General features: G+C 39.2%; 2 protein-coding genes across 12 annotated transcripts in view; one reads left to right on the plus strand and one right to left on the minus strand.

Annotated features, from left to right (window-relative positions):
• Positions 1-63: 63 nt before the first annotated feature.
• Positions 64-17,923, plus strand: GLT8D2 (glycosyltransferase 8 domain containing 2). Of its 6 annotated transcripts, none has more exons than XM_027680460.1 (12): positions 64-380; positions 1,127-1,289; positions 1,890-2,249; positions 4,126-4,169; positions 5,601-5,696; positions 6,870-7,038; positions 8,549-8,666; positions 9,912-9,996; positions 13,404-13,516; positions 14,216-14,382; positions 16,003-16,115; positions 16,896-17,923. In XM_027680460.1, exons 4-12 carry the CDS (start codon positions 4,151-4,153, stop codon positions 17,066-17,068), a joined length of 1,053 nt encoding a protein of 350 aa, XP_027536261.1. In that variant the 5' UTR covers positions 64-380; positions 1,127-1,289; positions 1,890-2,249; positions 4,126-4,150; the 3' UTR covers positions 17,069-17,923. The 6 variants fall into 6 exon arrangements, with proteins under 6 accessions (XP_027536261.1, XP_027536263.1, XP_027536260.1 ...); XM_027680462.1 differs by having other exon boundaries at positions 1,978-2,249; XM_027680459.1 differs by lacking the exon at positions 1,127-1,289.
• TDG (thymine DNA glycosylase) overlaps positions 17,625-25,539 on the minus strand; it is a 12,708-nt gene continuing 4,793 nt past the window's right edge. For 5 of the 6 annotated variants that reach the window (XM_027680454.1, XM_027680458.1, XM_027680456.1 and 2 more), the window contains exons 3-10: positions 24,469-24,698; positions 23,918-23,987; positions 22,413-22,548; positions 22,247-22,329; positions 22,068-22,162; positions 20,353-20,524; positions 19,917-20,045; positions 17,625-19,808 (exon numbers count right to left, since the gene is read on the minus strand). In XM_027680454.1, the coding sequence (XP_027536255.1) occupies positions 19,669-19,808; positions 19,917-20,045; positions 20,353-20,524; positions 22,068-22,162; positions 22,247-22,329; positions 22,413-22,548; positions 23,918-23,987; positions 24,469-24,698 (1,055 nt within the window). In that variant the 3' untranslated portion in view covers positions 17,625-19,668. The remainder of the gene's footprint in view (positions 19,809-19,916; positions 20,046-20,352; positions 20,525-22,067; positions 22,163-22,246; positions 22,330-22,412; positions 22,549-23,917; positions 23,988-24,468; positions 24,699-25,539) is intronic. The other variant, XM_027680453.1, reaches the window with a different exon arrangement.

Below are 25,539 nucleotides of genomic sequence, written 5' to 3' on the forward strand. Positions count from 1 at the left end.
GGGAAGGGGGGGCGCTGACGTGAGGGCGGCGGGTCCGTGTCCCGCCCGTGTCCCGCCCCACGGCCGCCTCCGCCGCAGCCCTCTGTCAGCACGGCCCCTCTGCCCCTGAGGACCTGCCGGGCTCGGCCGTGCTCTGGCGGGAGCCCTGTGGAAGCGCAGCCGGGGCACCGCTGGTCTGGCGTGTGCTCTTCAAGCCCGGGGCGCCCGGCTGTGCCCTGAGCCCCCAGAAACGTGTAGCAGACTCACAGGTTTTTTTGACTGGCGACGTAATGCTGCTGCCTGCGAGGCGTGCATGTGAGAAAAGGAATGAGTTACTGTTTAAGCTCTGAGGGTTGAGATTAGAAACCAAGGTTTCGGTTCTGCAGTTGACGGCGGGTGATGTGAGTGAATTCGAAGGTATCGTTCTGCAGGAGAGAAGCTGCTCTCTTTCCTGTGAGAGCAGGGTGTTATGTGAGAATGTAAACGTGTGAGGCTGAGGGAAATCCAGAGAAGGTGTATCTGGTACAAAAAGCCTCTTCTTATCGAGCTCTACATAGTAAATTGCGATGCCGAGATGTATATTTGAGCGCTGTCAATATTCTCTAAAATACCACATGTGGTCTTAAACTGTGCCAGGGGAGGTTTAGGCTGGACATCAGGCAGAATTTCTTCACAGAAGCGGTAACTAGAGGTTGGAATGGGCTGCCCAGGGAGGTGCTGCAGTCATGGTCCCTGGAGGGGAAGGGAAGGAAGGAAGGAAGGAAAAGCCTGGAGGTGGCACTTGGTGCCATCGTCTAGTCAACACGGTGGTATTAGCTCGTAGGTTAGACTCGATGATCTCAGAGGTCTTTTCCAACCTAATTGATACTGTGATTCTGCGAATACTGTGTTGCCAGTAATCCAGGGGTTACTGTCAAGTGAAGGATCTGGTCCCAATTCTGCAGGCTCATGTGGCTGTCTGCTGCTTGGATCTGTTCAGATTCACATAGAAATGGAAGGGAGGTGAAAAAACACAGGTGGATTTTGAAAAACATGAGCTTGATACAGCTTAAATACCACAGTACAGAAAAAGTACTAATAGTTGTGGCCATCTGCACAAAGCACATAACTGTATGTTTAACTCTTCATTTGTTTTTCCTTCAAGCAGCTCTGCAAAAGATGGATTTCTGTACAAAATCAGACACAGATAATACAGTTTGGGCATGTTTGAGACATACAGTTGAAACCCCATATTTTCAGTTCCTGCAAATGGAAGAGCAATCTTCATATAAAACATTTAAGATTTTTAAAACCTTCACTGAGTACTCCTTGTAAGTTTTGCACTGCCTCATGCTAAAAATATGAACAATAGTTTAGTGTTGAAGATGTTTATTATTATTCCTTTCAGTATTCATGAAAATCTTGTGACAAAACAACATTTTATCATATAGAAGGGTCATTCCTAGAAGGGAGGGAGAGAATTTGAATAAAAGCAGTGCTGTAGAAATAAAACAGCAAAAGCATTCCAGGAGAGCTTAGGAGGCAGGATATCAACATGTGCTGGTAACCTTCATCTAAGATCCTTTTGAATCTAAACCAAACCTGTGGATTAAATGCTCAAAGATTTGGAAATGAGATTATTCAAGTCAAAGTGCATGTTCAGAGTTGATTTTTGTGGGTTTCCCTTAGCTTTTGACTTGCAAGAACTCTGCCAACAGACATTGGAAAAACTTTGGCTTTCAGTTTGACTTTGGCATGTTGTATTTTGGCTCTTGCACACTAGTTATCTGTTCACATTTACCATAAATAATGACAGAAATCTAACTTGCAGCTAGACTGTTGGAAGTAAATTCTGGAAGGGTTTGCTTCCTTCTCTTTCCCCCACCCCTTTAAGACTTTTTGTCTTATGGGATTTGTTTGCAATCTGCTAGCTGAAGCTCTGAGGCAAGTTTGCCAAATCTGGGGCTGCATCATCGTTCTGCACATCTGGAAGTGGTTTATGGGCTCTCATTCCTCCAGTGCAGCGTCTGGACTCTGTGCTATTCCTCAGCAGCAGAGAAAGAAAAGAAAACCAGCACAACTCCAAAGTAAACTTTGAAGAGTCTGAAAAAGGAATTGAATCGTAAAACTGTTACTGTGCCCTGTAAGGCCCTTGTGCGGGTGACTTCAAAGGAGGATGGTGGTCAAGGAGGCTTTGGCAAGAGTGCTCACAGCTGTGGGCTATCTAGGATCCAAGTAAATAGCTCCTCAGCGCTTCAGGAGAGAGGAATCCCGAATACTGCTTTGAAGAGGTAAAAAGACTAATTAAGCAGGAAATATCTGAGCAGTAATGTCACTGTTTCTGAGCTTTCCCTTCTGCAGCCCCTCGTTTTGTTACAGGATTTGGCAGCTGAGTTAGGGACTGCCAGGTTCCAGGAAATAATGTCTACAGGCAGGAAAAATGAGTAAATATTTGTAGGGGAGCAAACGTACCTCTCTTTTCTTAAAACTCGGCAGGTAATCAATCGGTGTTACTGAGGCATAGGAATGCTGTAGTCCTAGAACTCAAACTTGCTTGGGAGTCTGTCTGAGTTTGGATTTTAAAGTTTAAAACATGGTTCAGTTTGTGTGGATTTAACAATTTCTGAGGATACTATGAAGCTGTGGCTATGCAACTTTCCTCTTGCAGTGATCATTAGGACTGTTTGTGACAATTATTACAAATACTAATTCAAAGACAGTGATCAACTCTATGAAATCAGTGGAAGGTTACGATTAGCTAAATGGGGTTAGAAAATTATTCCAAGAGTGTAGGGGTTCTGTTGCCTCTCTGCTTATCTAAATGAGTAAAGTTTTTAAATGTATATGAAGATGATACTTGTGTGTAATGCGTGAGAGAAGGGCTTTCTCAGCTGTGGTGTTTTTTCCGACAGATAAACTTGATTTCCTCTGTGTAAATTAATGCCACATGAAGAGAGTGGTCTGCTGGAATGTAGATAAGTAGTGCAGATGTGAAAAAACTTCCAGAATAACTCCTTTCTCACTGCAAACTAGTCTTCTCTTGGGGCCTAACTACATAAGTGGTTTGCAAACAAAGACACATCTTAGATTTTTTTCATATTTTTGTTGTCATTTAAGTCTTTGGTCAAAGTAGAGACTAATTTAGGATGCTGCCTGAACTTGAGCATTAACCAATGAGAGGTGGTCAGTTTTGTGACTCAGATTTCAAGAATTCCTGCTGTTCCGTCTGTCTTCTCAAGAAGCTGGACTAAATTTCATTTTTATGTGACATAGAAATCCCCATTTATCCTTATCTATGCTGTAATGTGTCCCTATGTATGCGTGGTAACTGGAAAAATTGTTTTCTGTCCTATATCCAGCTACACAGTATAAAGGCTAGAGCACACAGTTGTCTTGTTCCCTCCCCTTCGGCTTCTGGTGCTGTTTTTTACTGTTGGTTGTTTGTTGTTGTCTTGGTTTTGTGGTTTGGGTTTTTTTTTCATAAACAGTAGGTTTGGGTTCAGAATTCAAATGAATGTGGTATTTCCCATAATCCTGTATTTTAGGGTTTATGTTCTGTCCTCTCGGGCATAAGGTCATGACTGCTCTTGGGCCTGGCTTAGAAGTACAGTTTTAGGGTACATTACACATACTCCCTCCTTACTGTTTGTGGAAGGATACTGCTCCTAGAAAATATTTTTACTATTGCTCTGAAATTTTCTGCAAGTCTGATAGACACTGTTCCAAGATAAGATTCCCATATGTTTGTGATTATACTCCAGCAAGAGATCAGTATTTGTGACAGTTACTATGTTTTAGGTGAAATCAGAGATAAATGTATTTATAAATTGCATCAGTGTGTGATTTAATGCTTCTTTGCGCATTATTTTAAACTGTATTAAAAATATTAGTTATTGCTGATGTAGGCGATCAGATGGAATTTGTTAAAATGCTTTTTACAACCTGCTAGTTCTTAAATTAAAATATGAAATATTAGTTATTTGTTCCAAAAAAAGCAATGTATTTACAGAGATCAAATACAGTTTTACTTTGACCAGTTCAGCAGTAAAATCGATAATTCAAAACCTTGTCCCTGAAATAACTAATTAGTATTCACTTCTGGCATTAATGATTTTTCTCTATTTTTTTTTTCCTCTTTTAATTGTTTTTTGTTTTATTTTACCACAGATCAAAGTTCTCATCCAACACGACAATGGCTCTTTTAAAGAAAAGTAAGAGAGATTAAAAACATTTGAAATATATATTTTTTAAAAAGCACAGAAATGTCAAATACGATTTCTCATGCAATTGTTGTCACAGTTACGTATAAATTTATAGTTCTAGTTTTCCTAAATCATGCTTAACTTTCAGTATACAAAAAAGTCTTTTCCTGTGAACTAAGTGGGATAAGTACAACCATAAATTCCATTAATTTAAAATTACTGCATGCATGAGACTGGATATTCTGAAATTTCAAGAGTGCAGGTAGCTGCTGGTTCCATGTGGGTTGTGCCTAGAGAACTGAACTTGACTGTTTTTTTAATAAACTCTGCACATTAATGCTGTTCATACTCAAAATTGAGGTGTGTCCCTCAAGAAATTTGGGGTTCTCATCAACTGTCAGGGTCAGTGACTGAAAATGGGCTGTTGTTTCCCTTCGATTATACGCCCAAAATTTCTGTGCAGTCAGGGGGCTTTTTCCTCAGCCGGTTTAAATTAGTGCAGGTTTGATGACATATGTTTACCAATTTCAGTTTATTCTCATGCCCAGTTGTGGCCAGTTGTCCCTTTTGATTAAAACACTTCAAAATCTTGCTCCCTTTGCTCTTTTGTACATCTTAAATACCTTTTATGGTAGTGCAAAAGAAACAAAGCTGTCTGAAACAAAGAATTCCAATCATCAAAGTAACTGTTGATGATGGCAGTGCATTCCTTCCCCACTGTATTCCGTGAACTCTTCTGGTCCCTGCATGTGGTTGGTTTGTGTTGAATGACTTTATCTTGTCCAAGATTTGTAGGAACTGTAAATCAGAATACACAGTCAGGTCTTTGCTGTTGCATGCCTTGTTTTGATTTTACTAATTAAAATTACTCTGTCAAAATATGTATTTTCAAATATTTTGAAACATTCCTGGTTCCAATAGCACGCTGGGTTTGTGTTTCTAGAATTTTTGGAGTTTTGCTCAAATACACCTTGAAGATCTGAAATAGAAAAAAAAATTCTCCTGTGCATGAAGTTTTATCAGAGAAGCACTAGAAAAAGAAAGGGCTAGCCAAATATAATTAACTCATGATGTCCTGTGAGTATAAGCAGACAACAAATTAGGCAGGAAAAAAGGTTCCAATCTCCTGGTAAAATTCAGAAACATGTGAATTTCCTAGTATGGGATAACCCATATATATTGTGAGTCTTATGATTTAGTGACCAAATTCACCATGAAAATGAGATAGTTGGAAATTACTGTAACAAGGAAGAGCTATATTTTTAACATAAAATTTTTATCTTGATCAAATAATATGAGAAAGAAGAATTTGATAAACACAGCAGATACAGGTTATCATATGTACTGGTTGCAAATTGGATTTTTTGTTTTTAAACAGATGATTGGGAATTATATTATACTGTTATACTGGTTGTTAATACATTCTCCCTTTTGTTTCAGTTAACCAGATCTTACTGTTACTTCTTGTCTTAACTGTGTGTGCCATTCTGTATAACAAAGTTCACCAAGTGCCATCGGCATTAAAAAATGAAACAGGTAAATGACTTGCACTTCTGTTTCATTTTACATTCCTTATGTCTTGATTTGAACAGCACTTTCCATCTTACTGAATCCTGTTTGTCCTGCAGCAGCTGAGCTACTCACACCGTTCCATATGGTCTGAGATGCAAAATTTCTTGCTTCTGAATTACTTGGGTAAAACAGAAAGAAATTGGTAGTAATGACTAAGACTTGTCATTCTGATTCACGTTTTTATCCAGATGTCACTGATGTAGATGGAAGCTGGAGCATATCCTTATTTGTGCTGAACAGATTGGTGTTGTCAACTGGTAATAAACTTCGATCACGACTTTGGGATTCCTCTTTGGGAATGTTCTTGGCCTGCTTATTGATTTCAGATAGACCATCAAATCTTGACATTTACAGCAGAAGTTTTTGCTGGAATATTTATAGTGAGAGAAACCTGCTAGTGTTGATGTGGTTGAGCTAGTACTAAATGTTAATACAAATAGCTTATTCACTGTTCCCAAGGAAAACAAACTCTTTTTGGGTATAAACCATTTATTTTCAGTATATTTTGGTTGGAATTGTTATGACTTAAATGGTTATGTTTTAACCAATATAAATTTTTATATTTAAGTTCTGTAAGTTAATCAGTGCTAGGGATAAAAATCTTCCTTATCAGTAATGTGACCTGATTCAGTATTATTTAGAGGGTTTTTTCCTTTTATCATTAGCAACTTCCTGCTGGCACAAACTTTTGCACTGTTCTTTTTAAGCCAACTTCCCAAAGAAGTGGAGGTCATGCAATTGCACTCTTTTTGACTCACTTCTTTCCTTTCATAAATTTGGAACCTATTGTTCAATTTGTACTAGATATAACTGAGAAGTAGAAGTCTCAAAGGTATTCAAACCTCTTCAGGTTTCATATGAATAAGCAGCTACATGAAGGACAGGCTGAATTGTGTCCCTGCTGAGAAAGATGCTGAGAACTCTCTTATATATTCTGTTTGGAGGCATCCAGCAGTCCAGTCAAACCTCATGCAGTTCTGAACTAGTGACAGCTCATGCTGTGTGCCTTGCCAGATGGGGATTTGTATAGAATGTGGTAAGGAAATGGGGTGATGGTGAAATGATTCCACTGCTCATGAAGGTATTTATTCATTCCTGGGACCCAGGTCTGATGTAAAATGGATTTGTTTCTTGTAGTCGATTTGGAGAGTCCTGAGGAAATGGAAGAAGAAATCCCAGTGGTGATCTGCGCTGCTGCGGGCAGGATGGGTGCAGCTGTAGCAGCCATCAGTAGCATCCACAGCAACACAGAGGCCAGTGTTTTGTTCTACATAGTTGGGCTGAAGACAACCATCCCACATATTCGGTATGTACCAGCCTTTCTTTGCTTCATACTGAAGTTAGGACCAGGTGGTTGTTCTCCCTAGCACAGGGATAGACTTTGCAGGACCTTTCAGGGAAATGTTTCTCCCTTTTATTTAAGTAGTGCTATTGGTAGTAGCCCCCAGGATTCTGTATGTGTAGGAAGCCACTGACTGATGTAAAAGGGTGTGAAATAGCCAGACCATGCCCAGACCTGTCCTTCTCTGCTTTTTGTAGATAGGCTGCAGAAGAGTCTTTAGTAAGTATACATATTCCTACTCATCACAATCCCACTTTGTGGCACTGCTCTTACTTCTCATCTGTCTTAAGCTTCAGAACTGTTTAAAACTAATTTCATCTAAGAGGATGAATGAAAGGTTATAAAAAGAATCCCAAAAATCTTGTAATGAAAGCATGTTTCGGTGTTAAAATTTGCAAACGTGTTTAAGGGGAGAAAGGTGTAAAGCAAAACTAAAGCAGATTTCTTAGCAGGTCTCACCCCTGGTCTGTGTGCCACAATTTGTGTCAAACTGAAAAAATGTAATGAGTGGGGTCCCACAGGGAGCTTTTCACATCTAGTTCATCAGCAACCTAGATAATAGAGTGAAGAATGTTCTTTATGAATCTGCAGTTGGCATGAAGCAGCAAATTTATTGAGGACAAGAGCTGAAAACAAATTAATCATGATGAACTGGAAAAATTAACTGTAAAATATGATTACAATCAGCAGAGGGAATGACAAGGTAATGTTGGTGGGAATAGCTGATTGTATTGGCTCAGAGTGAAGCGGAGGTTCAGTAGCATTCATTTGGAAAACTGCAGAATTATGACTGATAACTGACCACACTGATTCAAAAAACAGAAGGCATGCATCAGTGGTTATGCATGTCGACATATATAACCAGAGGAGATGTGAGGAAACTTTTTCCAATCTTGCAAACATTATTAAGGCATCAAAAAAAGTGTGGTTAGCTTTAGGTGCCTTCAGGAAGGATTTAGAAGAGAGGTCAGAGGAGGAAATAAGCAGTGATGATAAGAAGTCTGACAAAATAATGAAAATATTAGTTTAGTCTGAAGAAAATATAATTAGGATGTGATGTGGCAGTCATCTAGAAGGACATAAAACTGTAAAAGGGAGAAAACTAATGTCTACTTTAAAAGCATGGTAAATAGGATAAGAAACAATGATCTTTAATCATACAAAGAAATCTTAGAAAAATAGCACTTATTGCTAGTGATGGTGAAAGATGGGTCATTTGGGCAACACGTGGAGTCTGGCTTTGATGGTACTGTGGGGTGTTTGTTTTGTTGAGGTTTTTGTGTGAATTTTTTTGTGTTTTGTTTTAAAGAAATATCTGTATGCAACGGCTGTAGACATAAGTGATTCTGTGTTGGGATAGAATAGATGAGTGAGGTTTCAAGCCCTCATATTCTCCTAAGAGTCTGTGAATTTTGTACTGGAAATACTTGCCACACACTCAATATTGCTTTTATCATTTCTTTTTTAATCACAGAAAATGGATTGAAAATTCTAAACTGAAAGAAATAAAATTTAAGGTTGTAGAATTCAACCCTATGGTACTAAAAGGAAAAATCAGACAAGATGCATCACGTCCTGAGCTACTGCAGCCTGTGAGTAAATGAACACCACTTAACAAATTTTTGGGTTTTTTTAACACCTATTACAGGCTTTAAAATGTCCAAGATCTGTTCTATTACATGTGGGGGTGTAAGTCAGAGAAGCCAAATCAGATCCAAATGCTATACCCTGACTTAAGAAGGAGAAATGCCCTATAACAAGCTCCTTGCAACTTGTCTGTCTTGCTGGGACCTTACTATTTGTTGGCATAAAATTGGTAAATTGAATGTATTGTATCTTTGACAGTATATACACTATTTATTAGAGGGGAGATGTAACAGTGTTCACTGTGCCTTCATGATACTTGAGTTGGCTGCATTCTGCTCATGTCCAGGGTTAATTCAGAGTCCAATGACTAATCTAAATTTCTGGCTGTCAGAAAAGGCAAATCAGATGTTAAAAATTATTAGGAAAAGAGTAAGGATCAAAATAGAGAACATCAGTCTGCCACAATGCTAATCCACAGTTTTCTCTCATCCTAAATATTATGTGCAGTCTTCGTCCCCTTAACTGAAAAAGATGTAGCACCACCAGAAAATGTTTGGGTTTGTCCAGAATATTTGTTCACACTGGCCTGCTCTGAGCCTTTGATATTTCTAATATATGGAAAAGATTTCATGTGGGAATCAGCGGGTTAAAACTGTTCAGCCTGGAAATAGTGGACTTTTAGCATGAAAATAGTAGCGGTCTAGAGAATGGAGTGGTGTGAAAGGCTGGATAGGGGATGGTTGCTGACTCTCTTCACATGTAAGAACTAATGGCCATGAGATAAAATTAGTTGGACTGACAGTCAGCACAAACAAGAGATGTTGCACACTTTTCATGTAGTGAGTGCTACGTCTCTAGAATTCTTTGCTGAAAGGTCTTGTGGATGTACTAATGTACAGGGATTCAGTTAGGACTGAAGTTCATATTTAAACAGATCACACCTAGATCAGAAAATCCCTTGAGCTGAAAATAGCTGAAAGCTAAAGGATTCTGTGATTCTGCAAAGAAGCGACTGTTTTGGGCTGTTTGGTTTGGGCCATGGTAAATAAATATGGATTGATAATAATGATAACGATAATAATAACAACGGATTCAGGACACTAGTAAAGCTGGAGGGGGGGGAATGATCACTGGCTAGTGCTCAGTTAAGAGATATTAAAACTGATTGTTAATAGAGACAGAAGTGTGAGACTAGTACATTAAACAACTTTACCATTTAGTCTTTACCTTTTTTTTTTCCTGTTTAATAGCTGAACTTTGTTCGATTTTATCTTCCTTTGCTTATCCAGAAACATGAGAAAGTAATATATTTGGATGATGATGTTATTGTTCAAGGTAAGCTGTCATCTAAAAAGCAGTTTCTAGCAGAATTAAAATTAAAATTATTGCAGCTTTTATGGTCATTTGGAAATATGAGATACCATGGAAACTAAGGCAGCTGCTAGGAGTGCTGAACTTAGGGGAACTACAAATAATCTATTTATCTTAATGAAAGTCTGAAGAAGAACTTATCTGCATATGTTTTGAATAATTGTGATCGAAATTGTATGTGGGTTTCATTGTAATTGATTCTGGTCAATTCCTGAATGATGCAATGGATTTCACTCAGGTGCTGCAATATTTATTAAGTATGTGACATGCATTTCCTGCTAGTATTTGAATTCCCCCGCATGCTACCAATTCCTTATCCAGAATTGCTGTTCTTGAGAGCAAAAGGAATTTACTCAAATAAGAGGATTAAAATTCCAAACATTCAAAATATGATTTGAGCATCTTCAGCTCAGAATCCAAAGCAATTTGCAGAGTCATGATCAAAGATCTCAGAGTTCTTAAACAAATGGGAACAGTTAGAAGATATTCCAATCCTGAAAAAAAATTTTTTTCCTTATCATACAAAGTAATCTAATCAGAGGAACAACAGTGTTTTTTTTAAGTTCTGTTTCCCAGTAGGGTTTTTTTTCTGTTTAGAGTTGTTGTTCTCCCCTGTATAATCACATTTTCTTGCTATTTTATAACACTTTTTAGTCAGGGTGTTGTGCTTTAACCCTGGTGGGTAGCTAAGCACCACACAGCTGCTCACTCACTTTCCCCCCACCCCCAGTGGGATGGAGGAAGATAAAAGGGTCAAGATAAAACAATCAAACAAATAATTGTTTAATAAGCAAAGGATAAGTGGAATAAGAGAGAAGAGAAGAAAACTAAACCCCTTAGATGGGCAGATCCATGCCCAGACAGTTCCCACGCACAAGCTGGCTACCTACACCTCATCTCTCCTTACCCACCCCAGATGCCCTCTTTCCCCTTTTCTTGCTGAGCATGGCATTGTGTGGCATGGAATAGCTCTTTGGGCAGTTCAGATCATCTGCCCAGTTGTGTTCCCTCCTGGCCTCTTGTGCACCCACCAACCTACTCACTGAGGGGGGCAGAATGAGAAACAGGGAAGGCCTTGATGCTGTGCAACCACTGCTCAGCAAAAGCCAGAACATGAATGTGCTAAAAATCTAAACCTCAACACCATATGAGCTGCTATGAAGAAAATTAATTCTATCCTAGCCAGGCCACAGGGGCAACAAAATCATTTTACCTGTTCTTGTTAAATGTTAAAGGAATGTTCCAATGAAAATTTTCTTTGGAAAAGACTGAGTATAACTACAATAAACTTGTTGCCCTAAATTAGTCTTTGCTGTAAGAACATTAAGACCACTGAATTTACACATGACAAAAGTATAATTCTCCACTGCTTTTCTACACCTTTTCCAATTTTGTCTCTTGAGAGACAGATTTCAGAACATCTGCACTTAAATGTTGCTTTATAAAAGACAACTAAGCCACTCTGCCTTTCTCATTTTAATTTGCAATAGACTTCGTATCACAGTTCTTCAACATGGGTATTTCTCTGCTTTTTGTTGTTCTGTTATCAATGGGCAACAGCAATATTTAACTCTTCGAAAAGTTCTGAAAGTCTTCATTTAGACTCCAGTTTCATGAGTAGTTCAAGCTGAGCCCACCACTTCCCCTGCACCCCACCCTGCACCTACCAGAAACGCGATTACTTTCAGCCTTAATTAGCCCCCTGGTAGCAGTCAAGGCAGCGTGGCTGGGGGAGGAGGGGAGATAGGGCTTTCTCTTTCACTAGAGGTGTCAGTTTATGTCAGCTGATGGTGTTTGTGGAGCTGCAGGATAAAGGTGCAGTTTCTCGTTACAGCTCATGGTTGGCTGCTGCTGACCAAGTGGCCTCTCCTGCCCCCAGGCAGCTCCTGTTACGTCGTGTCTGCAGTTGTGCAGCTGCAGAGGAATCTGATTCAGCTGGTTGACCTGGCAGAAGACTAGCAGCACAAAATGTAAAAAAAGAAGAAACCAAACTCTTCTTTTTTTTTTTTTTTTTTTAAATCTTTTTTTTCCCCTTTGTTTCGGCCAACCTGTCTTGTTCACCCTTTGGCCACGCAATCATAGGGCCCACAAGAAGGGAATAAAGATGGACATGTGGGAGTGAGGTGGAGGAAGAGAGCCTGTCCAGGCAGCTACTCCCTGTGTCTTAGCTGTAATTTGAGACTGTGTTCTCTCAGATGTCTGCAATGGGAGTGAATGAGACTTCTCATGGGATAGGGAGAGAATGGGACTGAACTTTGGGATCATTTATTTGTTGGTCGTTGCTTTCAGCAAAGTGGTAAGAATGAAACATACTGAACTTGGGGTGTCAGCCCAGAATTCTTTGCTTTGATTTTTTTTTTTTTACTTGTTTTTACTTCTCAAGAGAAAAGCACCAGCTGTTTAGAATCATGAGAAAACACTTAGCAAGGCATGCTGATCTTCAACAATTAAGTGTCCTACTAATTCAAATTCTATTTTTGGTGGGACGTGAGTTTCCAACCACCTGGTGAGTTCAGACAAATACAGAATCTCTGTTTATTTCAGAAATACTAGTTCCAGTGTTGGCAGTATGGGGAATGTTTTTGGTTACTTGTCTTTTAATGAGCTCACCTCAGGCTACTGGGACATGGCCTTCCAAGATAATTCACCTTAGCAGTGACCAACCCATGCCCAGCAGCAGAGCTGGTAGCTGTAGGGATTTGGATGCAGGCTCTCTTGATTGCTGTGGCAGTGCTGTGCTTCCCACCTGCCCTGAAACTGTTCTGGCACATCGTGGGTACCTGCCAGTCAGGTGATGAGTGAGGTGCCAGGCATTACATTATTTCCCTCCACCAGAAAGGAGCTGGATGGTCCGCGAAGCCAGCAGGGATAGTCGGGAGTGACAGGTATGTTTCTACTAGCCATTGCTGGGAACCTAGGTATCTTACAAGGAGGTATAAATGCAATAATACCAGGAAAAACCTGATCCTGTGCAAGAGATTGAAGTGGCACCTTTGTAGGACTTGAAGAGGATCAGAAAAATTGCCTGTGCTTTCCCTCTCCAAAGGCAAGCTCTGTGAATATAGAATTTTGTAACCAGGCTTCTTAACAGTGTAATCAGCTTCTGCTGTAGGTGATTTTGGACATTCAAACCAGAATATGAATGTATTGAATACCAGTGATAATATTTAAAGATAGACCTTAGACATCCAGGTGCAGGACTGAAATTTGAGAATTGTCCCATATTACAAAATTCGGCCTTTATCAATATCTGGGCTATCCCTGAAAACCAGTGTGTTTATAAGTAACATATATGAGAATGGATGTTATCCTGTCAACTCTGTAGCAATGCAGTAGGTGTTGTTTTATGCTTTTGACCTTTCTGTAATCAGGTGACATCCAGGAACTCTACGATACTAAGTTGGCTCCTGGACATGCTGCAGCTTTTTCAGATGATTGTGATCTGCCTTCTACACATGAAATGATTAGAAGTGTAGGGATGCAGGTAAGATGCCATTCTGGAATTCTAATAATGAATTTGTTTACCCATAAGTGTAAGATGATTTCATAGGTGTTCCCCAAAGTGAAAGTTATATATATATATAGGTATTTACTTTTGTAATAGTTTTACCGGTAATTAAGAACTTTTTGGAGTAACTCTGTAGTGCTATGCAGAGTTGTTTCCTGTAATAATTTAAATATGTCTTGTTCTTTGGATTCTACTAAATTATGTTTGGTATTTTGCTATCAGTAGATTGTGAGCATTTATAGAACATCTAATGAAGACAGACTGTATGATATTTGTATGATATTTGAATTAGTCACATTGGGAATGAAACCTAGGAAAACAATTTAAAGACTAATTCCTGGGCTGAGTTCCCCAGAATTGTCAGTGCATCCCTCTAGTATTTCAGCTGTAGAAGTGTGATGCTGCATATTTGGTGTGAGCTACTGAAAAACAAAGGTGTGGTGAGGGAAGAGCCTTATCAAACTTCCACTGTACCATACTGTGGAAAAACTAATTTAGTATCTGGAAGTATCCTGCCTTTCAGCCTTGTGTCATGTGGAAATCACTATACATAACCACCATCTAGAAATTCAGCTTTGGGAGCGCCTGTTTAGTCTCCCTTTCAGTGATAGAGAGATGAATGTACACATCTTTAAAAAGATTCATAGGGGATAAACATACTTTTTTATATCTTAGAACACGTACATGGGATTCCTGGACTACAGAAAGCAAGCCATCAGGGATCTTGGCATCAGCCCCAGCACCTGCTCCTTTAATCCTGGAGTAATTGTTGCTAACATGACTGAATGGAAACATCAGCGGATTACGAAGCAGTTGGAAAAGTGGATGCAAAGAAATGTAGAGTATGTGTAGAAATCTAGCTTTGCACTTTACTCTTCATACTTGGTTTACAGTTTTATTTTCTGTTTAAAAACTCTTAAAAGTTTTTTTTCAACTCCAGACAGTCTTTCTTTTAACTCCTGTTCCAGCGTTTCCATCTGTTTAAATCTGACCAATTTTGTACCAGGAAATGACCAGCTGGAATTTTAGTCTTGTGTTTAATGACAAACCACACATAATCCTGAGGGACACTGAGAACATGTGGTTCTCATTTTGGGTGACCAACTTCACTTGGGATCAAGCCACTTAATGATCTTCCCTTCCTGAGGCTGGCTGAAAGAAGGAGGAATCTTTCCTTGTTTGTGTGGGGACTCTCCTATTGTAGCATCAGCCAAACTATAATTGGACACCATCTTTTTTTTTCTTTTTAATACCAGTAGAAAAGACTTCTTTTTCTCTAGTTGAAGGAAATTTGACATGAAAGATATATTTTTGTTATTGTCCATGAATAAGTCGTAACACAGTGAAACAATCACCATTCGTTATTTACATTAGTTCCCTGTTAACTTGTATTTGAAAACTTGACTCTGCAAAGGATTGAATTTCAATTTAGTAAGGCTAAACTGCCACTGAGTAGTTTGTGCTGTTGGGCTGTGTCCATTACTTGTTAGTTTTAGAAATGAACAGATGAGGGACACAAATGAGAAGTATGTGAATTGACTGAGAAGCCGAATATTTTTCTCTTACTCTACTTATGTAACATATCCTGACAAGCTGTTGCTGTGATTTTAAAGAGATATTAAGAGTGAGAACTCCATATTACTGCAAATTTGATCTATAAAGTTGATTTTGTGCCTTAGTAACACATTCATGCTCCTTGTAGCTGGATTTTGAAATGGCAGTGAAAAAAATTGCTTATCAATTGAAACTCAGTTTTGAGGGGAGGTTATGATTTTTTTGTTCTGTGGCCTTTCAGCACCTCTCTGTACTTCCCAGGTTTCCTCCCCACTGGACTAGGTGGGTGGCACAGTGTCTCATAGGTGGGGTGGCTTTGCCCATGTGCCAACTGGTCAGCAGGGCCATCAGCACATGTGGACAGACATCTGGTTGCCACCTCCTAATGCCTCCCCTTACCATGATTAGGCTTGATCTAGCCCTGGATTTAGCACAAAATTCATAGGAAACTAATATTCTAATTTATGCTAACTAGGCTTTGACAAAATCCGACCAGAGGTTAATTTATGGTCTAAAAGCTGCGGGAGGGGAAAAGGGAAAGAAAGGGAATGGAAAACATGGAAATATGTACATTTTCTTAAGAAACCAGGCTAAATTATGTTTGATTCCTTTAACAGCTTTCTTTTCTATAGTTAACTTTGTCATTATTGAGGACTACAGGCTGTGTGTAGAGGAAACTGACTTCATGGTGGGTCTGACTCCAATTTTTCTTGGTAGCAACAATTTACTCTGTGGGAATTGGAGTTACAAATACAATCACTTAACAGCATAAGGAAGGAGTCTGCTGAAAACTGGCCTGTTCAAAATGATTTTCAATTTTACCAGAATACTTATTTTTTAATCTTCTGCCTTTTGTGCTAAAAATTCTTTGAGGTTTTGAACATACTCTTTTATTTTTCCTTTTGCAGGGAAAACCTCTACAGCAGCACCCTTGGGGGAGGCGTGGCAACCTCTCCAATGCTGATTGTATTTCATGGAAAGTATTCCTCTATTAATCCTATGTGGCACATAAGGCATCTTGGTAAGTTTAACTTCTCACTGTTTCCAAGTTGGAACTAAAGTGAGCGGTTTGTAAGATCCCAATGAAGGACCTTACATTACTTTACCTCAGGCATTACTTTTTGCCTCAGATCCACAGCACGTAATCCCCACTTCCCTCAAGGCTCATGAGTCCTGCTTTCTTTAGGGCAGGGCAGAATGTGGGAGTCGGATGCAAGTATCCTAACAGGGCAAGCAAACAACATATTTGCATCCCTGCAAAAAACCCAAACACGTAGTAGTTATGGAATTGGATGAAAAAAGGAAAAAGACCCAAATACCAAGGGCAAAGTTACATGTTTAAAGACCAGCTAACCTATACTGCCATCAGCTATGAAAGAATACGTGAAAGATCTGAAAAAAATCAGTTTTTTCTAGGTGCAGTGGAAGAATATGGGAGGCTGGGCAGCATTTGTTGTCAACATTCTGGATGATGCAGTTAACTTTTACCTGGGAGTGAATTATCCTAGGAAAAACATAATGTCTTAGCTGGTGTGGTAAAATGAATAGATTTTGGTTTTAATCCCAGCTATGCCAGGATAATAAAAGTGTTGAGAGAAGAAACTTGCTGAAATTTTTTTGCTGATGCAGCATTAGAGGCATCAAGCTAAAAAAAAAGCTACTCTATCATACAACTATCTGATGAAAACATACTAATAAGACTTCTGAAAAAAAATCACCCGAATTTAACTCACTCTATAGTGTTTTCCTTTATTAAAAACTGGATTTTTTAATTTTTTTTTTTTTTAATCTACCCATGCAGGTTGGAGTCCTGATGCCCGTTACTCAGAGCAATTTCTTCAAGAAGCTAAGTTACTTCACTGGAATGGGAGATACAAACCTTGGGACTATCCCAGTGTCCACACTGATCTGTGGGAAAACTGGTTTATTCCTGACCCTTCAGGGAAGTTCAAATTAACTCGCCCTGATAGCTGATACTGAAACAACTTAAATACTGCAAAACATAGTGTATTGGATGCATGTAATAGTTTGACACGCAGCATATGAGGAATATGATTAACTGATTCTAGAAAATGAAGTATTTGTTAAATATATGAATAACTGACCATCACTTTTGTGTGCTTAGGGCTTGAGAGGGAGGCTGGAGTGACCATTACACGGTTCAGATTATCCTGACTTACATGTAAGGTGAGGAACTAGGTTTACTTGACAGTGAAGTATTTTCATTATACATTTACAGAGGTAAAACTCGGTGGCAGACAGTGTACTTTAATGTAAGGTCTTTATAAATAAGACTCCAACGTCTTCTGGTAGAAAGACCTACCCAGCAGATACCTGCAGTATTACACACAAGGTGTCTTTAGTTGTCTGGCCCACATTGAAAAGCATGAAATGAGATCTTGGGCATATGTTACTGAGTAGAGTTGTGTTGAGTGGTGACTGTTTTGGGGTGTTTCTGCATATGACACATCCTGTAGTGCAATTAGACCTTTGCTAGCAACATGTGAAAGCACATTCCAAGACACTGTAGTACAATTCCTGATTTTATTGTGAAACATGGATAGATTCAAGACAGATAAAGAACTTCTGTATTACTGTAACAAAAAGAGCACCAGTTCTGAGGGAGGACACATAGAATTGCAGTATTTAGTGAAATGGTCATTGTAGACTTAACCAGATTTTGTACCCAGTGACTCCTTTAAAGAAGACACCTTTCCCTTCCACTCAAAGAGGATAGCCTTTCAGGAGTTAAATCCTACTGTGCTACATACTCAGCAGTGCTAATTCCATGGTTCCAATTTTGTTGAAAATAAAATAATTGAATTGTAACAAATCCCTGATGCAAGATACTTTGAGCACCTGCAGGAAAACACCCATGTAAACAGCAATACATGATACAGTACACTTTAAATAACAGACAAGTCCTATACCTTTCTGACAATATACAGAATAGCTTTATGCTGAAGCTAATAAACACAATCAGAATCATAATGCACACTTTCTTGATTTAAGACGCTCAGAATTAAGCCACATAATTTGGGAAAAAACTGTAAACATCATACCTGCCTCATAACAGGTTGACAGTGTGCGATCTCAGTGAGAGCTGTTATAGCAACATTAGAACCTACACTAACTAGTTACACACAACTGACAACCGTTGCTGGCTGTGAAGAAAGGATAAATCATGCCCTACAGGACTCTCTGGCCCACGCGGAGTGCGGAGATACTGTTTGTATCTGTTTTTCAAGTATGTGAAGCACCAACTATTATAAGATCATCAAAACTGTAGTGTTTTGATCAGCTTATTGCTTTTACTTCATCTCTTCCTCACATGACAAAGGAGGGAAAGAAGACGATGGTTAGGCACCAGGATGGAATCTCGTTTCTTTCTCAGTAACTAATATTGGTTAAAAATGTATATAATTTAGGCAAGTTCCTCAGAAGAGAGCTGTAGTTTCTACAGCCAACTTCTTATTCATGGAACAGCTGCTCCTATATTTAACTCAGTATTTTTTGCTTGTAAGAGGAATAAGAAGACCACCCTCTACAGATTGAAGAGAATGGAATGTTAAAACCTGCTAAATTGCAAACTCTTTTCACCCTGTGCTAATTGTACATGATGTAAACAATGTAGCTGTATGTGACTTTTACAGAGAATGCAGCCTTTCAATTCCCTGACATGTAATCTGTTCGAATTCTGTTGTCTACTGCTGAAGGTCATGTGAAGAGACTAATCACACAGAAACAACAGTGTTTGAATGCTACAGAATTGAAGAACCACCACTGTTGTTTGTTTTGGGGTTTTTTTCAAGGAATTCCAGTTCCTTACATTGGAATTTCAGAGGGAAAGAGATAGAGTGGTAGGGATATCTTACCGTAAGCCAGCTCAGCTAGAATATTTAGGCCCTGTCCTGTGTGACACAAATTTTCCTCCCCAGTGTTGTGACTTGAGAGGATGTCTTCACTCCCTTAATCCTGAATATGGTCCACTCACCAAACAGACAGAGCTCTCTCTTCCCACCCAGAAAATACTCAGTACTCACAGCTGCAGAGTGCAACTTTCTGCACTTTTTAAGAAGGTAAAAGGCAGACTTAAAAAGCACAGTTTCCTTAACTGTGCATGATTAAAAATATCGCTTCACATAAGTTAAGGGTACACTTCCCATTTTCCCCTCTGGATATACAAGGATTGTGAGATATCCAAATATTGAGGCATCAGTAAGAAGTATACTGCTGCTGTTACTACTACATTACAATTCATGAAATAAAATTAACGCCCAAAAGAAATCTTCACAAATGAGAAAGCAATTTGTCAAAAACTGCAAGAAATGGTATACATTAAATATAAAACTCATATACAAAAAAGGGCTAACTTTTTTGGAAAAAGTTTGAACAGTTCCTTAAAATCATCTAGTTCATTGATTTCAGCCTACCACACACTTACTTTAGACTATAATAAAATAACTAGGGGAGATAAAATACTATTAAAATGCTTCAGTTGGAGAACCGAGGTACCAATCTTGGTCACTGCATTAAAACTGCAGCATGGATGCATAGCTGAGAAGGAACAGCCCCTACACGCTGCTTCCCTCCTCTTCCTGTGTCACACCGGCATTGAACTCTGGAATCTGGTCTGCAAAGGACTGTGTCATCCATTGTCCATTAGGAACTATACCAAAGGACGACCCCTCGCAGTACTGTGGATCGCTTCCCGCTGAAACAAAACAAAAATCCCACTGTTTACAAAATGCAGCTGACACCCCTGAGTCCTTGTTCCCAAGCAGTGGTTCACAGCCCGAATGCCCAGAGCGCTGCACTTTACCCGTTCCATTGGAAGAGAAGCTGCACTGCTCACTGTCATACGGAGCACGATCACAGTAAGCTCCTCCATACGCTGCTTCGTAGCCTGGGTCATATTTTTCTTCTTTGACAGCCATCTTTTTAGCATCCTCTGCAGAAACAAAACACCTCAAGTATTAATATTTAGAACAAATATTATCAAAGAGCACTTTTATCAGAAAACACTTGAAAAACAGCCACAAATTCTACAAGATAATCCCCTGCTCCCCTTATAGAATTTAGGCTGTACTGTAAAGAGAGCGGAATCTGTAATTCTACACAACACAGTTTATAAAAGATGGCACATCTGCCTCCCTTCCCCCATTAAATTGATTATTTCTTTCTTGCTTGGGAAACTTCTAGTTGCCTTGTACACTACACTGCATTTTAATAAAGGGTTAACAAAATAAGCACTGTACCTTGTGCAAGTTGCAAGTCGAATGTATACTTCACCTCCTGCACGTCTGTGTTTGGTGCGATGCCTTTCAGTTGGTCCCTTAAGTCTTTCAGCTTTATGTAATAATGAACTTTATCCTGTGCCCGGGGAAACTGAGCACATCTTGCACTGGACGATGGCATAACGTAGCAGAGCTTGAGACAAAGAGCAAGAAAAACAGCATTATTGAGCTATGAGTTAATATTTAGTGCATTGAGAACGACTTAACAGTTAAGCCCATTGCTTTAACCCTTTGTACAAACTTCAACTAATGCCAAAGGTGGTCGTGGAAGGGGCTAAAAGGAGTCTTTAATTTTTCTTGTCCAGTCAGCTGTCATGCCCTGAAGAGAGGAGCCAATTATCAGCTGCCAAAGTGAGGACAATTTTCACCAGTTATTTATGTGCTGCAGGAGAAGCAGTACCAGTGTGTGGTACAAGAAATTTGCAGTGTGTGCCAGAGAGTGGAGTACACTGCAGAGCTCCCTGAGCAAGCAGAGCCCTGAGCCAGACAGTCCACAGAGGAGTACGTGGCAGCATGCAAACAGCCCACACCAGTAAGGGAGGCACCACGGGTTAATTAGCTTGGCTTCTGGGCCAAGAGCATCCACAGCACACATGCCAGGGTGTGAAACTGCAGTTAGTCAGTATGGTTGGAGCCAACTCAAGTGTCTCTGCCTCTGCCAACAGCCTTAACTAAAGACATCAAGTTAGTTGAGCAAAAACAAACTGTTCAATCCTTTTATCACCATGCAGTATTTATGAACAAGTACCAGTAAAGGGGATTATTTATCTTTCTTACAAATACATCTACTGCAGAAGTCTTTAAGAGCTACTTAAGAAAGCAAGCACTTTATCAACAACAGTTCTTCAGGCTCTAATGGCAACACTTCACCTTCAGAGGAAGACAGTTTAAACTTGCAGCACTAGTAATTTGGGACAGAAATAAGAAGAAAAACAATCCAAACTTCTGAACTGACAAGGTAATGAAGCTTTAGAATAAGCTACCTCGGCAGGTAGTGTAATTGCCTTTGCCCTAACCTGTTTATAAGAACACGTTAAACAAACCTATTTCTGATGATACATAGCTGGTCTATTGAGATACTTTCCAGCACTAGAAGTCTGTGACTAATGCACTCTTCATCAAACTGTTTGTTTTATCTTCAGCACCCAACTGAACTTCAAACTGCAAATCAGCCTAAGGAGGTCCAGACTGATGGCAGTGCTTGGGCATGCCCAGCTCCTGTAATGCTGTAATGGTTGTGTGTAATAGCACAGTGATGGACTTGCTGTTCTTTCTGCCCCACAGTGGCACTACCACCACCATGGTCATGTTCAGTATTAAAGTTCAATAATACAAATATCCAGCAAATTGGACACAAGGAATCAGATTAAAATTATCACAAAAGCATGCAGGTATTATTCATACTTTAGACAGTTGTCAGAGAATGCACTAACCAACTAATCATAATACACCATTTCCCAAATAAAATCTGCAAGTCTGAAGAAGCTGCAAGAAAGATGTGTCCAAAAATTGCACTATCCCCCTTTCTCTATTTAGGTAAAAGCCTTTCATACCTCTTGTACTTTGGTCATTATCAGAATGTACTTGGTTCACTGTCAGAAGTGTATGCAAGTCCTGAGATTTTGTTAGTTTTTAAATGGAGCACCCTGGTTTTGTTTCTTAGTCTCAATACTCACAGTTTCTGTATCTGGCACTCTGTGTGGCTGCAGTCCAAATTCCAAGTTCTTAACTTTAATTCCAAAAACTTCTCTACTAAAAATTTCATAAATACCTAAAATAAGAAAAAGATAGGATAAGTGTGAAGAAAAATAAAGCTATTGACAGAACAAATTAATTTAAAAGTCAAGGTTCTCACATTTTCCATTGAAAACTGCTATACGAGGTTTATACTTTTGTAGCTTCTGCATCAGAATTCGCCCTCCTTCCCGAATCTCTTTGCTGAAAGAGAAGGTACTCAAAATTATAATCACAACTATTAATTCATTAACAAGCATGATATATATTCCCCCTTGCTGCCCTACCTGGAGAGGTCTTTGCTTCCAGGTGTTGTCCTTTCAACCATGTTTGTAAATCCAATCCCATATTTATGTGGCAAAGTGTGGTCATCCATATGGTTCAGTTGTTCATTACTTAGACCAGACATGAACAGACACTTCCCTGTGAAGTAAGAAGGTAGATACATATTTGCCTATTTCTAAGGAAGAGAAAGCACAATGGAAAAAACTCAACTGTCAGAATACTGGAATGCTAAAGGAAGAATCTATTTTAACAAAGCATCAGATAATTTGGGAAGATTATTGCCCTATCTAGAAAAGTTTAAAATAACGATTATTACTGTATCTACTGCAAGAGAACAGAAAAGCCCTAGTGAACAGGAATTCCTCATCATGATCCTCTGTATGGAAACCAGTCTTTTATCCTAAAAGTTCAGTACAGAGCTTTAGATTTTGTGACTCACTTAAGTAGGGAGCGAATGTGATCAATATGGATTCCGTGGGAAAGAATGTGGCAAATACAATGTGTCAGCTTTCTTTTACAAGCTTGCCATTACTCCTCCTTGCCCTGAGCCTCTCCGACAGAACTGCTGACATCTCACATTCATATTTAGCACATAAAAGTAGAGTTTGGGCGATGTGCAGTGCCAGCACAAACCCACGCCAGGTAGCTCCCAATGATTTGGGAAGGTTACAAACACCTGGATTTGCCAGAGCACGCATAGCTGGCCTGCTTCTCAGTAAAGGAGGTGATCAGTCTGACCAGGCTGCAGAACACTAGAGAAATACCCAAGCCTGGTTTTGGGTCTGCTGGGCACCAGGAATGTTTTGACTGGAATATCACAGGGCTGCAATTAGCCCATGTGGAGCTCCCTCCCACCACCACAGCTCCTATATGCAGAACTGAGCATTTCAGAGTTCAGGTAGGATCTTTCTTTATGAGAACATGATGCAGCAAATGCTACTGAAAATGGAAAAATATTTAGGACAAAACAGCTGTCTGGAGAATCAGGTATGCCAGATGCACATGTCTGCTGGGAAATGGCAATTGGCTTTGCTTTTTCATCACTTAGAAAGCTTCTAAAGAAGAGATGGATGAATAAATGCAAACAGAAGAGGGCTTGGTGAAATACATTTTTTTGATAATGCTTGTAGTCTTATTTTACATCAGAAATTGATGCTTATTGACTCACCCTTGATAATTGAAGTACTAGAGATTTAATTTTTATTCCTTAAGTTGCACACTAATACAACAATAAGGTATTTGGTAACAGTGTGTTTGCCTGACAATTCTAAACCTGCCCCTAAAGTTGCTGATTATTTCTCTTTTATTCCTTTTTATGTACAGTATTTGACAGAAGTACTTATGGGATTTAAATCACTCTTGGATGGTTAAAAGCAAAATCCCTCTCTGCATCCAAAACAAAAGAAAATCAGGAGAAAAACAAAACCCAAACCAGTTTAATTAAAATACCACAAATTCTAACAAAGTTCTGCAAATTCTAAAAGAGGAAAGGAAAACGAAAACGTACAAAAATGGTTTCCAGGTCCCGGGTAATGATGTCCTTTGTAAGCTGCCATCAGGCCAGGGTTTATGCCAATCTAGAAAGATGATCAGTCCATTTGAACAATGAGAACATGGCTTGTAGTCAGCAATTTAATCAAGTTACAGTAAGGATGCTTGATTCAATTCTCTCTAAGTTACTATCAACAAACAAAACTGTGTTAATGGCACCTTCCATCGTTATTTAAAAAGCCTGACAATTTTACAGCAGTGCCTCATTTAGCTGTGCAATGTCAAAAGGGCAGCTCACAGTGTGCAGCTTCCAGTAAAAAAAGCATCGAGTAACGGTCTCTCACGACTCTGTATCATACCTAAACCTTAGATTTCTCAGAAACTAAGACTATGCTACTATGGCTTTTAACAAAAAAGGCAAAGCAGCTCTACACACAGGAAACAGTTTATATACTTTATCTTGCAAGATCTTGCCATATAAGCAATATAGATAAGTCAGCAGAAGGAACGTAAATTGTAACAAGTACAAGACTTTTCTACCTAATCTTGTAACTCTGAGTTACTTACTATTACAATGTCCAGATCAAAGGTCAAAATATCAGGCAAGGTCTTGGTCAGAAGTTCAGCTTCAGATACACCATTAAAACGATCCACTTTCCTTTTGACTTTAAAAGTATCTGTGATCTTTTCTTGTTTGCCTTTTGACTTGGCTGGTTTTTCTTTTTTAGCAGCAGGCTTTTTGGGTTGCTTTGGCTCAGTTGCTTTGGCTTTTCTTTTTCTTCCTCCTTTCTTAACTTCTGAAACACAAAGTAAATATTCCTTTTGTACATTTCTAATGCTGCAGTGTCAAAAAGACTCAGCTAAATGTATGGATACAAAAAGATAAGTTTACCTTCAAAATTCACTAATTTAAACAATTACCAGATGAATTTCGGTTTTGCAGGCTCAACACAGAGCTAGCTTAGGTGTCTCTGTACCACGCACAAACACACCACTCTCAGACAACTACACTGACTTGGGATACAAATCAAGAGTAACTCCATGATTAGGTTATGTTGTTTACATGTTTTATGCCACAGTCCTTTGGAAACAGTTTCATTTCTTTTGGAGGAAATGCCAGAGCATCAAAGCTTAGGTTCCAAAGAATGTTGCAGTAAGTTCTAGTCAACTATCCACCCTTCAGTTTCTAAATATGAAAGCTGAATGTTACAGGTGACATAACATCTTGAAGAAACCAAACCGCACATCAAAAACAAAAGGGTTCAAGGACTACCCACAGTGTCAGGTATGAACTTGTCAGAAACACAAGCACAGAGGCTGAATGCTACATAAGCTATCCACACACTGCTGCATTCACAAACATTCACACACTGCTTCCAGAACAGATACTGTCCAGGGCAGCATTCAGCAAGGTAATGCAGGATCTCAATCTGAGTGACACCAAACATTCATTTTTATTTACAAAATGCCAACATGAAGTAGTCACTGTTCACTCATTGGAAGTTTCCTCATCTTCTGGCTCTTAGAATGTAGAGATTCAAGCAGCACAGGTACTAGCCATGACATGACCACCCAGAGAGTGCTTTCTATCTCTATGTTCATTAATAATGTCAAGCTGTAGAACACAAAATTGAAAAA

This window comes from Neopelma chrysocephalum, unplaced genomic scaffold (assembly GCF_003984885.1).
Source record: "Neopelma chrysocephalum unplaced genomic scaffold, ASM398488v2 Primary Assembly neopelma1_59, whole genome shotgun sequence".
Classification (NCBI taxonomy): domain Eukaryota; kingdom Metazoa; phylum Chordata; class Aves; order Passeriformes; family Pipridae; genus Neopelma; species Neopelma chrysocephalum.